This window comes from Thermobia domestica, chromosome 18 (assembly GCF_964235325.1).
Source record: "Thermobia domestica chromosome 18, izTheDome1.hap1.1, whole genome shotgun sequence".
NCBI classification, from domain to species: Eukaryota; Metazoa; Arthropoda; class Insecta; order Zygentoma; family Lepismatidae; genus Thermobia; species Thermobia domestica.
This window is the reverse complement of record NC_137471.1, coordinates 149,229,888-149,244,890: the sequence shown is the minus strand read 5'-3', so window position 1 is coordinate 149,244,890 and position 15,003 is coordinate 149,229,888. Positions and strand designations below refer to the sequence as shown.

At 35.6% G+C, this 15,003-nt stretch overlaps 1 protein-coding gene across 1 annotated transcript; it reads right to left on the bottom strand.

Moving 5' to 3' along the window:
- Positions 1-12,066, bottom strand: LOC145674885 (uncharacterized). The gene is made up of 2 exons (XM_081745131.1): positions 11,284-12,066; positions 1-2,537 (listed from the first exon to the last, which is right to left on the bottom strand). Exons 1-2 carry the CDS (start codon positions 11,646-11,648, stop codon positions 1,100-1,102), a joined length of 1,803 nt encoding a protein of 600 aa, XP_081601257.1. The 5' UTR covers positions 11,649-12,066; the 3' UTR covers positions 1-1,099.
- Positions 12,067-15,003: the final 2,937 nt, after the last annotated feature.

Below are 15,003 nucleotides of genomic sequence, written 5' to 3'. Positions count from 1 at the left end.
AAAACACTGTATTTCTAAACTCTGATGAATGAATTGTGAGATTTCTGAATAGTTGCTATAACGGATATTCGGAGTTATTTGCCAGTAAGATATAGTACGACCAAGCATTGAGCTTTGAATTCTGACTCGGAGTCACACATACCTGGTTCAATCTGTTGTTGTCCCACGTCGATCTGGTGTTGAACTCTGCACCTTAAGCTGTCACTCCTTGTGGTTGGACGATGAAAGCTGGCATTGAGGAATGGGCCTCTCAATGTAATTCTCCCTCGAAGTTCTGCGTCGTTATAATCTGTCGAAGTACAACGTACTGTCCTCTCCTATCATCTGGTGGCTAATTAAATGTAACTTGGTTCTCCAGAATCGAACCCAAGTATCTTCAAAATCAAAGACCAATCTCGGAACCCTTAAAACTGACTCTCAAGAGCTGATCTAAACTCCTAGAACTGATCCAATCTCCATGAACTGATCTCCATGAACTCCTCCCAAAACCTTCTCGTCCTGTGGTTTTGTTTGGCTGGGTCCAACTACCATCGTCTGCTGTTTCGTCTGCTGTTGCACGTGTGACCCCGTTTTCACATGGAGAGACAAATTCCTTCCATGTGTCAAAACTCAAAACTGCAACCCTCGACACGTTCTGATTTTCCGATCCTAAGCAATTCTCCATACATCCGTAATCTCATGAAATTCATACCATCCCACAAATTCATGTTTTTGTACAATTTCCAGAATCTGGCTAATGTGAGGAAAGACACATTTTCAACATTTCCTTCCTACATTGCCAGACACGATACGATGACATTTTTATACAACATTGTTTACAATGAATTGCTGACACAACTGTTAGCGAGATTGTGCAGCTTGCATTAACTTTACACATTCAACATTAAATTCCCATAACCTTTCTTAATAATTTCAAGACATAAACATAACAATAAATTTGAAATATACAAATAATTATTCTCGAAAATCGAGTTCTTCCACAATATGAACGACGAGTAAATGCCGTACCACACTCTTGGCACGTGTGAGGTTTTCCTCCTGTGCGGACTAACATTTGAGTAGCCAAAGTCGAACGTCTATTAAATGCCGCACTACACTTTTAGCACGTATGAGATTTTTCTCCTGTGTGGACTAACATGTGTTTAGCCAATTCTAAACGTCGATAAAATGCCTTACCACACTCTTGGCACGTGTGAGGTTTTTCTCCTGAGTGCATTAACATGTGTGAAGCCAAAGTCGAACGATCATTAAATGCCTTACCACACTCATGGCACAAGTAAGGTTTATCTCCTGTGTGGATTAACGTGTGTCTAGCCAAATGTGAACGTCTACTAAATGCCTTGCCACACTCTTGGCACGTGTGAGGTTTTTCTCCTGTGTGGATTACCATGTGTCTGGCCAAAGTCGAACATTGATTAAATGCCTTTCCACACTCTTGGCACGTGTGAGGTTTTTCTCCTGTGTGGATTAACATGTGTGTAGCCAAATGTGAACGATGAGTAAATGCCTTAACACACTTTTGGCACGTGTGAGGCTTTTCTCCAGTGTGGATTAACATGTGTCTGGCCAAATGTGAACGTTGATTAAATGCCTTGCCACACTCTTGGCACGTGTGAGGTTTTGCTCCTGTGTGGATTAACATGTGTGTAGCCAATTCTGAACGTCCATAAAATGCCTTACCGCACCCTTGGCACGTGTGAGGTTTTTCTCCTTTGTGGATTAACATGTGTCTAGCCAAATGTGAACGTAGAGTAAATGCCTTGCCACACTCTTCGCACGTGTGTTGTTTTTCCCCTGTGTGGATTAACATGTGTCTAGCCAAATGTGAACGTTGATTAAATGCCTTACCACATTCTTGGCACGTGTGAGGTTTTTCTCCTGTGTGGATAAACATGTGTTGAGCCAAATTTGAACGTACAGTAAATGCCTTACCACACTTTTGGCACATGTGAGGTTTTTCTCCTCTGTGGATTAACATGTGTTTAGTTAAAGTTGAACGTTCAGTAAATGCTTTACCACACTCTTGGCACGTATGAGGTTTTTCTCCCGTGTGGATTAACATGTGTGTAGCCAAATGTGAACGATGAGTAAATGCCTTGCCACATTCTTCGCATGTGTGAGGTTTTTCCCCTGTGTGGATTAACATGTGTCTAGCCAAATGTGAACGTTGATTAAATGCCTTACCACACTCTTGGCACCTGTGTAATTTTCCTCCTGTATGAATCACCATGTGCGTAGCCAAACTTGAACATACTCTAAACTCCGCTCCACATACTCCGCATATGTGAGATTTTTCACCTGAATGCACTAACTCACCACTTGACATAGTTGAACTTTGAGTAGAGCGTTTATCACTATTTTGGGACGTATGACTTTTTTCACTTTCCTGTGTCACCATATTCTTTGTCAAACGTGATCGATGAAATTCTTTGCCAAACTGCGTCGAAGTATCAGATTCATCATAAGAATGAGAAATGGATTTATTTAATATAGTAAACGTATTCCCTTCTCCGTGGAAAGCAAAGATGTTATCGCGCCTGTAACGAATTCAACAAACAATGAAATGTAAATGGAGATAATGATTAAGTAGCAAGAAAACATGTAATCATTCGCTATATTACATCTTTTATTACATTAAATATTGTAGAAATATGAAATGGAGTACCATATCACTATTGTCTCAAAATAAGTTGCTGCAGTTTGTTTCACTATATCAAATTAAACTATCATTTATATCGTGGCGGACATAAGCCTATGACCATGTATTGTCGGCTGTCTTGACACTAATGCACAGTATGAGAATTAAATCTGTCTTATGTGTAGATTCGTGTGGAGAAAAAAACAACTTGCGACCCAAAGGTTTAAGAACAACTCAACGTATTAATAGAAACTGTACCGAAGGTAATTCACTTGTATAATTATAAGAGGAACACGAAAGACGTTTTGAAACCAATTAAAAAATTACATACAACTTTCCAAGCTGAGGCAGAGAAACTTAGAGTAACAAGACTAAAGACGAATCATTTACAGCGTTGTGATCGTGGTTCAGTGGTCTAGGGGCTTGACCAGTAATCTCGAAGATCTTCGATCGAATACACGTCTAGCATTTTTTTTTTTTATTTTAGGAATTTTGATGGAAATAGATCGCCGATAACACACGCATCATTACATTCAAATATTTGAATACACGTTTGTTTCAGCACTTGAACTATCAAGTTTTCAGGAATAATACTAACAATAATAACAATTATCTCGAAGAATATTTAAAAATTAAAAACTTATTATCGCTCAGGTCGTACCATTACAAGCAGAAACGTGATATTAGGCAAAAAAAATATTTCGGTTTTGTGTAATGTTGCCCATGAAAAGACGAATTTCTCATCTCGATTCTAAAGCAAACCAACCAAAATCGGGATGAAACATTTTAATTCGAGACGGGACAAGGTTAACTCACACTATAGTCATGCTTTGGAGATGAGAATCGAGACGAGACCAAAACTATCGTATCTCATCTGATCTCGATTCTAGAAATAGTGTATGCCACTCTTTAAGCAACAATTGCTCTGTAGACTGAATCTTATACATCATTTTGATAAAATTTCAGAGCTCAATGAATTATGGTCTGTGTATATATTTTTGTAGCAAAGCTTTTTTAAATAAATCTGCAAACTTCACAAGTTAGTTTATTACAAGCTTTAGTTTTCAATTGTTTCAGTTCTTTTTTTTAAGTTTTTTTCCTGAAAACGTACAGTAGAATATATTCTACACGAAATATTAGCGGAAATCTTTCGTTTAAATTTGAGTAGCTGTAGAGATGCCTCATGATGGTACGGAACCTCTTTCCAGAAACGCCTCCGACTTCTTCTGTAGCTTAGCCAGCATAACCATTACTTAAAAACAACTGTAATTACGGCTCTTGTGAGTTCAGAATCCCTACTTTCTACACCAAAATTACCTCGAAACTTTCCGTTATAACATTTAACTTTCCTTGATAACATTTAGCTAGTTGTAGGGAAACTTTCCGTTATAACATGTAGCTAGTTGTAATAACGTATCGAGAGGGTATGTGCTGTTGGTCCTGACACTTCTCTCCAATCCCGACTATTTTGTAACTTATGGCTTACGCTACGGGTTATTTTACAGGCTTTAATACAATGTGTCCTCATACGGAATTTGTTATCTATATTATTATTATTATTATTATTATTATTGTTACTGAATACTTGAGACCTCAATATTACGTCACACTGCCTTAGCAAAGCTGGGATAAATGCAATAAACAAGTGACAAATCTTGGGAAAAAGATTAAAATCAATGTGAAGGTTACGATTATATTTACAAGAATCTAACAACTACCATAAAACACGATTTCAACCACATGGCGACCGTTTTCCGGGTTAAATTATAGTAATCTTCCTACAACTGCTTTTACAATACCATTAGTTATACACACAACGTGTTGAGTTTGGAGCTGATTAGCCTAGTGTCGACAGTCAATTTCTATCAGATCCTCGGCGAACACAATTAATTAAAAATAAAGCAGAGTGATAGAAAAAAACAAGAACTGAGTAATGTAGATTTTTCACGTAAGTTAAGTAAATGTGTTTTGACCTTGAGAGCAACAGAGAGATTAATGTAGCTCATAAAATTTTTTCTTGTTGATTTTTAATTCTATGTAGATGTGAGTGGATAGCAAACAGCTGATTGAGTATACACAGATACATACATGTTTTACACTATGCACCTTCATGTGCATTTTTGAATAAGAGTAAATGTTTTAATACTAATACACAATAACACACTGAGCAAGGCTATGTGATAATGTGTAAAAAGAAAACAGTATCACGTGACAGTTTCAACACAATAACTGTGCAAACAAACAGAGAACATATAGAGAATGTTTCGGAAAGCAGGAATTAGGACGTACAGGAAAAGAGGAAGCAGAATAATTGAACTATTCAGAAGAAAAAAGAGAAAAGCAATAGCGAACAAAGATCAAGGGGGAGTAATATATAGAGTAGGATGCGAGGAGTGTAACAAAATTTTCATAGGAGAAACAAAAAAAAAATTCAAAAAAAGGATTAAGCAGCACCAGGATGTTGTAAGACTGAAAATGGACAACAATGCGATACACAAGCATCAGAAAGAAACAAACCACAGGATAGGGTGGGAAGGAGCAGAGGTCATAGAAGTAGAGAACAGGACTTTGGTGAGAAAATGGAAGGAAGCCAGAGAGATTATGGAAGCAGGACGCAAGGTGATGAACTGGAATGCAAGATTCTCGATAAATAAAGAGTGAGAGAAGATTCTGCTTAAAGAAGAAGGAATAAAAAGGGAGAAGAAAGAAAGAGAAACAAAATAACAAGGATAATAAGGATAATTAGAGGACAGGACGCATTCAGCGGAAAAAAGAAAACCATTAATTGGACACGTGTGGAGCTGAAAAATGAAAGTGAAAGCCAGACAAGTGTTATTTTTTAAAGAAGGGGCGGAACCTAATTAAAATTGATCTCCGGACAGTATATATAAATGATGACCAACTCCCAGCAACCAGAACGAGTGGAAGTCTGATGAAGACACAGTTATTGTGTAGAAACTGTCAGGTGATACTGTTTTTCAAATATTATCACATGGCCTTGCTGAATGTGTTATTGTGTATTAGTACAAAATGGAATCAAAGCCTGATAGAATAGTTATAGAAAATATTTTATTTATGGTACTAGTTTACATCTTATTGAAGCACTTCGCAAAATGAAACCTGAGTTGTAAAAACAAGGATTGGTTGTTAATGGTCGTAATATCAAAATTCTTAGTGTTTCATGTTTTAAGTGCATGTTTCTTATTTTCGTATTAAACTCAGACATTTATATTTTTGTACTTTGAATTAGTTGCTCGTATCTCATATCAATATGGAGGCTAGTGTTTTAGAACAATTTCAAGCAATGTTGACAGAGGAATTAGAGAAACAATTAGAAACCATTGCTCAAAAATGGTAATCAATATTGGTGCCTAGGACAAAAAATACATGAATCAGTAGGTGAACTTCAAAAGCCTGTAACAGAAACGATTTGGGAGCGTAGGAAAGAGCGAATTGAATGCCAAAGCAGACAGCTTACGTATTAATATCAAAGTAGCCAATAACTCCTTAACTGAAGTACTCTCTGAATTAGTTAACGCGGCCAATCATGTTGATTCAGTAACTGCTGAGTTTAAAAAAAGTGTAGCGGAATCAAAGAAAGGTCTCACTGCGTTCTATGAATACATGCGAACAGCACAGATTGAGTGTAGGCAAACCAACAAAATAAAAGAGTGCAAGGCGGAAAAGAAACCGTCTTCAATTCGAGCCAGCCGAAGTTGTGAAAGATATGTGCCAAATAAACCAGAAAGTCGATTAGAGTCAGGAAAAGGAAATATGCAGTGTAGAGATAGCAAAAAAGAAGAATCGTTACGCGTACCTGTAAAAAATTGTTTCTAATGTAATTGTTTTGACGGCAAGGGATACCGATGTTTCAAACATGATAAGCGGTAGCGTTCAGGTTGCGCGTATCCGCCCTCTCGAAAAAGCCAGGGAAGGCTTGAGAGTTCAATTGATGATTTTGTGTGATAACGAAGTTACAGTGTTGTCTGTTTTGTGTCGCAGGCAAATGGTTTTGCGCGAATTAAAGAATTCAAATTTGTCTTTGTAACAGTGTATGTCTAACGTAAGTTGCACTTTAGTGGTGCAAATCCATTCCGACTTTATCAGCTTTGAGTATTGTAGAAGAAAACGACTTCAAATTCACAATAGACCCGCCAAGCGAATTCTGTTTTACGTAGTGAAGGTCTCGTACATAATATATCGGTCGGAAATGTTTACCGTAAACAAGCGTAACACTTCCAATAAAGCACACGCAGTCGAAAGTATATTTCCGTTATAGAACCGAAATGTAACACCAAAGTTAAGAAGAAAAATAAGATGGCCAATGATACCCAGTTGAGTTTTCGTAATACATTATTAACGTAAACTCGATTTCGAGAAGCATAATCAGTAGAATTAAAATGAGCAGACGTGATCATATCAGTACATCAGATGCAACATTTATTAATTTTCAGTTGCCGAAATGTTTGAATTTTCAAGCTAGTACTTCACTATTGCGAAATTGTAAAAAGCGAAAGTTTAAGTGTAGTGCTACACAAAATGTAGACATGTTGATTGCTCATGATGAAAACAATGTGCGTCGACCTCCACGTACAGCGTATTCTCAGCACGCAAAACCACACATTAAGCGTGCAGAAGGAAATAAGTTGAGAATATAAGGAAAGTGCCTTGGTAAGCGTAATTCGGAACGCACTAAACTCGGTCAAAGACGAACTACATGCAAATTAAAGTCAAGCTGTAGGCGAGGTTATTTCGAGTCAAACATGCGGAAGAAGTATACATCGACTCCGAAGAGCACCAGAAAGCTTAAGCGAAAACACGTACGAACATTTTATAGTACACTACATGGCAAAATATAGTAATAGTAAGCGCAAAAATAAAAAAAAAAAAAAAAAATATGACAGGTATCGCAATGCAGCGTAAATCCAAACGTCGTAAAGGAAGTCTTGTCATTACGTGGAAATTTAGTAAATACGCTGTAAAAAAGAGAAAAGTTCCGAAATTAAACAAACTAACTGGAAAAGTACACGTAACCGTACTAAATTACAGCTTACAAGCGTAACCGGCACAGATGGAAAATTAAAATCTTAGCACAAAAAAGCGTGAACTTCACCCCAACTCGGGTTAAGCCCGGGAAGAGATGAGAAATCAGAAATACCGAATTTGAACTTTTAAACTTTTAGATTATGAAAAAAGGATTACTGTTTATTTATTTGATTATTTCCCCGAATTTCGAAGGTTACTTTTCAGAATTTAAGTGTGTGCCCACCGTCACTGACGCACCAGTCCAAGAAACCATCAATATCGCCCTACAATCAGATACGTTTACTTAGATGTCAGTTTCCTTACAGCATTTGGAGGTGAAAGATGAATGTGGAAAGGAGAGGAAAGACAGCATTGGAAATTTTAAACAGGTAATTGATTTAGAACGCGATTTCCGACTTTGAAATTGTAATAATACCTCACCACTTTTGAAAAGTATGGCTATCCCGTTTTGGATGCGGACTTTCAGTATCGAATTCTTATTAGGATGTTTAAGTTTTGTACTTTTTTTTTCAGGTCTTTCCAGTTATGGGAACCATATTTCATAATAAAATTTTATTATTAAATTTTGCTTGAGTTTTTTATCATTCTCCTTTATGTTTATATTAACATTAACTGTCCCCATACAATCAAGCATTTAGAGACTTGTTAGGCAATTAGATATAATTACGAACATAATTAGAGAAGTACTAGTAATAACTACAATTAATCATAAAGTTAAAATTTTGGGTAATTAAAAAATGTGCTCTTCAGATAGTGAAGTTTTTCATCTGATTGTGATTGTATAATGAAAAAATATACGAAATTTGTAATGTAAGATCAAGTCGCCGTCAAAATACTGTAAGTTAAACACAATTTAGTATAATATTGAAAGTAATTGACAATAACCTTGAATTTGATAAAGTTGCTCGTTGATTTGTTCGTCGTTCAATATATACATGCAGTCTACTATGAAAAGTCAATGTGCATTCAATGTGACTAATGATAACTGAAGTTAATTGACTTCAGAGAAAACGATATTATAAGTTAAGAAGAGTTGAAGGTTAAAATATAGTTCATCCCCTAGAAACATCTCTACTTTCGTTATAAAATTAAAGTGATGAAACCAGTCCGACGCCTGGTTGGGTCCCAGCTAATGTGCAGATTCGGCAATTGACTAAAATTTCAAAATTTTGTTCTAATTTTTAATGTTTGGCATAATTAGAGAAAAGTATAATGGTAATAAAATTGATGTTCGGATTTTAGATTTTGATATAATAATTAGTTTTGATTTGGATTTATAGAAAATAATTAGAGTTTTGATTTGCATTTAGAGAAAGTAAATCAAATTTTATTCTTTTTGATATTTGAAAATAACTCTTGTATTCTTGTGCCGGGAATCATAAACCGATCTCGAGAAAAAGAAAAAGGGAAGCCCGTTTACGATTCCACGTTACCCTTTACTACGATAAACACCGGATACTATGATGTATCGATAGTACGGAGTGCCTACGACAGTTACGCAGTATATGGTAATACTAAGGTTTATGTTATGAGAACATATTCAGATTGCTATGTACGAGTAGGACTGAACAACAATAATGTTTAATAAACAAGTTAATATTACTGTTATCTTGTGTTTCACTATTGTGACAAATGCTCTCGGATGTGACTTTATTCTCGATAAAGATAAGTGCAATTGCTAGTAAGGCACACATAAGTATTAGCTAGAGCTCTTTAAAAGGTTACATTTGTAAACCTACCAATTTTGTAGGTACGAGGGGGCCTGAAGTAATACTAACGATTAAAAAATTGATGAATTGAAATGTGAGGCTGTAGCATTAAATCTCCTCCCAGGGTGTATTTCTTGTCGTCCTCTTCCTTATATTTATTTTCTTAAAATGCCTCCTCAAGGCCTGAATGTTGACAGCCCAATTGGGGTTCGGACATTAACCCTGATTTGTCATGACTTGAATACCGAAGCCATGCAACTAGGGTGGTATGTAAGGTCTTAGGGTAGAAGCGATTCATTCGAATCGTCAGGGACCCTGCAAGCTTCAGCTGTAAGAGATTGTCAGAACCGTTGGTTTTAGGATCCAATTCATTAATCTGTATTTTTAATGAATGACTTACAACCTGTGTTGTCAAATAATTACGCACAGAATGGCGCTCCGTATGGTTTAACCGCCGTTTTACTAATTTATTTGTATTAAAATGTTCAAACGGTTATCAGTTACGTTGTATAATGCAAGTTACAATTTATAATATAACGAAACTAACTTAAAATTGACGAAAATTCTTTTAAAATTTGGCGGTCCTTACAGTGACTGTTTTCCACGCTACTACAACAACAAAGCCTCTCTGTAATTAGAACTGAAGCTGACCCCAATATTAACACCAAAATAGAGTTACATGTTCTATCGTAGGGGGTAGTTGAAACTTCGTGTACCGTATACAGTTCATGGTTTCACCGACGGAGGACTGGGAAACTCTCTTCATATTTTGGCGAAGTAATGCCGGATGTGCAAAGTAACCACTTGTCAAGGTAGCTAGTAACCACTGTAAGCGAAATGAAGTATCAAAATTTAGTGTGGCAAATCATAACACGGAACTATGAAAATGCTTGGGAATGAAGGGATCCATATAATTAAGAAGTTACGTCCCTAATGTATTGTGTTACTTTGGAACACAAATATACAAGCAAAGAAAGCATTTCAGCATGTTACCTATAAAATACTTAGGAACGTACAAGAACACATTCAACACGTAAGACGTGTAAGTCATCCTAAATACAGAATTTTGCGCTATCTTTGTTTACCCACATTCTGCGTAATGCCCTAATCTGCATAGCACTCTTATTTTTACCGGCCATCTAGCACATGCTGATTAGCGTTGTTTTTACAATAATTCATATATTATGTACGTACACCAAGCCCCTAAAGTGATCCCATATTGAAAAATGCAGGTCCATACCCTAAAAAAGATTCCTGGGAATGTAAAAAGTCGACTTCCTTGAACAAATGAGTGAAGCTATGAAATGGACTGATGTATGGACCTCTACAAATAATGAACATCCATTGTTGGTTAAAATATTCTTTATCCTGTATTTTACTTATGTCTTTCGAAGCCAGCCGGAAAAATCAAGCTAGACCCATTTGAGCTAAATCAAAATAAAATCACAAACGTCCATAGTTTATGTTCGAATATAATACATTACAGGTTTACATTTGTAAAATTTTAGAATAATTACCATTCTTATTATTTGGTATTTTACATAAGTCTCTATATAAATAAAACAATATCGTCGAGCACCCATATTTTAAATATGTGAACAATTAGTGAGAAATATGTAACCAATAATAAAGAAATAATTATTTTATCGAGATATGAACTACATAAGAATTGTATGGATCGTATCAATCTTGTTATTATTTTTATTTGGTATACAGCTTGTCTATGTGTGCCATGTCATTTCCAAATTGTAGGCTACTAACTTACGTTCATGATATCTCCCATACCTAAATATTTCCCGTGAAGTATTGCTTTTAACCAACAAAATTTCCGAAACCATGTAACCGTATTATCAATCTGAGCCAATTAGTTAATGAGAAATTAAACATTACCTTTCTGGCCGAACTGAATTTAAACTTTTTGTTGTTAATTGTTGGGAGTCATTAGAATACGACGCGCAAGTCTCCTGAACCACAATTTTTCTTAGCGTTTCTATATTACTTTCAAATTCAGGATCTTCTTCTAGTGCTAATTCTGATTTCACCCTATCAACGTTTAGTTTCACATCCAAAGAGCACTTAGCTTTATCCTTGTCCACTGATACATCTCCTTCCGTTGTAGATAATATTAACTCTTTGTTGTCACTCATTAGTTCGTATGTCCACCCTCTCCCTTCGAGCGGATCATCACTAGGTAAGTCATAAGCAATTTCTTCTTTGCACATCAATTCCGACTTAACAGACGCCTTACGAGCCATTTTGAATTGAAATATAATAAGAATTTAATACTGTTCTTATACTCCCCTTATATTTTACGCTGCCAGTGTTAATGAAATGATTTACAAGTACGTTCACAAGAGCAACTTTGTATTTCCAATCTTCTTCTTCTTCCTCTTATTCTTCTTCATCAACCACTACTCCTCTCTAGGCAATTGGTTGTTTGTTTGTAGTAAGCATTAAAAATTTTTTGCATAGTATCATTATCACTCTATTGAACAAGAATATCGGCAATTTAGAAAAATAATTAAACGTGTAAAATGTAAATATTAGAATAGTTGAAAAATGATAAAAAAAGTAACAAGATGTGTACAAAGTCATAAAACAGATAGAAAGTAGTAAGTATGATAAAGCGAAAATACGTGAAAAAAGAAGTGTCGCAATCGGGAAAAAGTCAAATTTCAGGTTCAGGTTCAGGTTCAAGGTATTTTCCTTCCTTCTCTTCGGAAGTTTGGTTCCTGAAAAAAGAAAAAAAGAGAAATAAAGTACTGCCCTTTTTTCATTTCAAGTTTTCCATTTTCTTTTTCCACCAAAATTCAAGAAGTTCTTTGTTTTCTTATATATTTCTTTCTCACTTAGTTCCCTTCCATTTACATTAAAGCCTAGCCTCCAAGCTAATTTAACCAAATTTTCTTCCTTTTTCATTTCATCGATCCATTTCCATTTTTCCCTGATTTTAAGGTTTCTACACATTTTAACAATAAGTGTTCTAATGTTTCGTCTTCTTTAAAACATAATTGACATTTTTCGTTCACTTCTTTAAATTTTTTAATCTTACCCTTGTTTCAAGGCTCCCTGACCTGGCTTTGAAAATAAAAATGCTTCGCAAATCATTGTTCATATAATTTATTTTCTTATAACGCTTTTTATATGTTTATATTCCTTTCAAACTGCTCTTCTTGACACCTTCTTCATACCACTTTTCCTGCGCTTTCTCTTTAATTGTTTCTTCTGTGATTTTTTTGGAGAGAAGTATGGTACAATAGGAAAAGATCAGAATAAGGAAAGAATTTCGAACAGATAAAGGGGGCTGAAGGCCAAGTTCAACAGAACAAGAGGTAGAGAAAATTGAGGAGTGTAAAATGACTGGGAAAAAGTGTAGAAAAATGAGGGAATGTATGAACGTGTAAAGGAAAGAAAAAGTGTGTAAGTTCAGTAAATATGTATAGAAAACCCCACAAAACTCACGTCATCACAGGACACACAAAGCACGATGCACTCGCCATAACGGCCACTTTACTCGATATTTCATGGATACTCTCCCAGCATTTATAGACGGTACTTGCAATCTAATACACAATCAGGTTTTAATATGATACAGAATAATTGCTTATTGAAAAAATTAGTTCTTCTTCTTCTTCTTCACAAATATAAAGCCCGACCTGACAAAGACCATTGGAAATTTATAATGTTTGAAACCACTGTTGTATACATGTTGAAGGCATGAGCTACCACTGACTTTATATATTAATATTATTATTAATAATAATAATAATAATAATAATAATAATAATAATAATAATAATAATAATATGCATAACAATAAACGAAAAGTGGTTGGTGTGTTTTCTTTGTACTTTTGTTTTGATATCATTATTGTTTTCCACCGTAAATTAAATTGCACTAGTTATTTTTTTCGTTTATTCTATTTGTAAAATGTTAACTTTTACCAATGTCAACTCATTCAAGAATAGTGATAGGCAGTGGGAATATTTACGGTGGAAAGGAAAATAAAAAACGGTAATATTCCCGGGTTGTTCTCTTGCATATCAATTTCCGGGAAGGAATTTATTTCCATTTCTTTATTTTATTTTCTAAATTATAAGAAAAGTATGACAAATTACTTTATTTTCATTTATTATGATATACTTCTAGGTTTTAAACAATTTGGAGGTTACAAAAATTAAAATTCGTTGACTGTATTTTATATAACTAGTCATATGATTTTTTCTAACAAGGGACATGTTTCGGTTAGAACGCGATGATCGGTATAAAACTTGGTATACATATACAGGACTAAGTACTGAACACTGTATGATAAGTCATTCCCGTGTAAAACTCGTTTTCCGCCGACAACGCCAACTATCCTTCGAAACACAAGCAGTTAAATTCCTCGTTATAGGTGCTGAGTGATGATCAGTCTGGCGGCCAGTGTGTCGTAGTAAGCTCGAATTAGTGTTAGGTGAGTGTGGAAAAAATGTGGCGGGCTTCTGGCATTAACCTCCTTCATGTAAGTGAATTGTCAAAAGACAAACTAAGGCGCAGATTTAAGAATCAAATATCAGTTGGAGCAGGAGATGAGTGATTTGCAACACTGATGCAATTTAATTATCAATGAGTACGAAAATGAATTAGAAATGATCATACTCGTCAGAGATGATAAAGAAAACTGGGCCATATGCAGAGTCCTTCTGGTTTGTTTTTAGTACCATACTAAAGCGTTCGACTTATACATGCTTCCTTCAGATATCGGGCGTTTAGCATGACGCTAATCATTTGTCAAAACGACTTTGCATAAGGCGGATTAAATTTCTAAATGTTATAAACAAATTAGGTTGGGTAACTGCCAGAACACAGATACCCCACCATTTTGTCAACACTTGCGTTTAACCCTTAGGAGATCTTGGCTTTTTGGGCTATTTTTGAAACTTTCAGTCAAGCAGCTACTGCATCGTCACTATTTATCCTAGGATCATGGTTCATATACCTCATTCTCTTCAGAATAGAGCTTGCTTTCAAATGGTACCACTTGCATGCTCATACCATATACCAGAAGCGGGAAAAAAATTGTCAAATTAAAAATTTCGGAGGGAAAAAAATTTCCTCGAACTTTGGCCCCCCTGGACCCCCCCCCGTGTGATCGTAGCCATCTAAAAAAATCTGAGAAATAGTACTTGGCATACTGACTGTTTGTGCCAAATTTCAAGTTTCTATCTTGAATAGTAAGGGAGAGAGAATTTTTATCAAAAATTCCCACAATGCCCCAAATCACCATAAAACACTATGATCTCAGGGAAAAAATTCCTGAGACATCTCTAATTACCCTAGGACTATAATCCGCCAATCATTCTCTTCAGAATAGAACTGTCTTTCAGGCGGTACCATTTACATGTCTCCATCATGTATCTAAGGCGGGAAATTCCTGTAAAATTTTTTGGGCAAAGTTTCCCTTTTCTCAACTTTTGCTCCTCTGGACCCCCCTGTTTTTACGCAGAAATCGAAAAGAAAACTTCATGTAAATACTACTCGCTGGACTGAATATTTGTGCAAAATTTCAATCATCTACGTGAAAAAAATAGGCCCGCCAGAAAAAAATTCAGTATCATGCCGCACTTT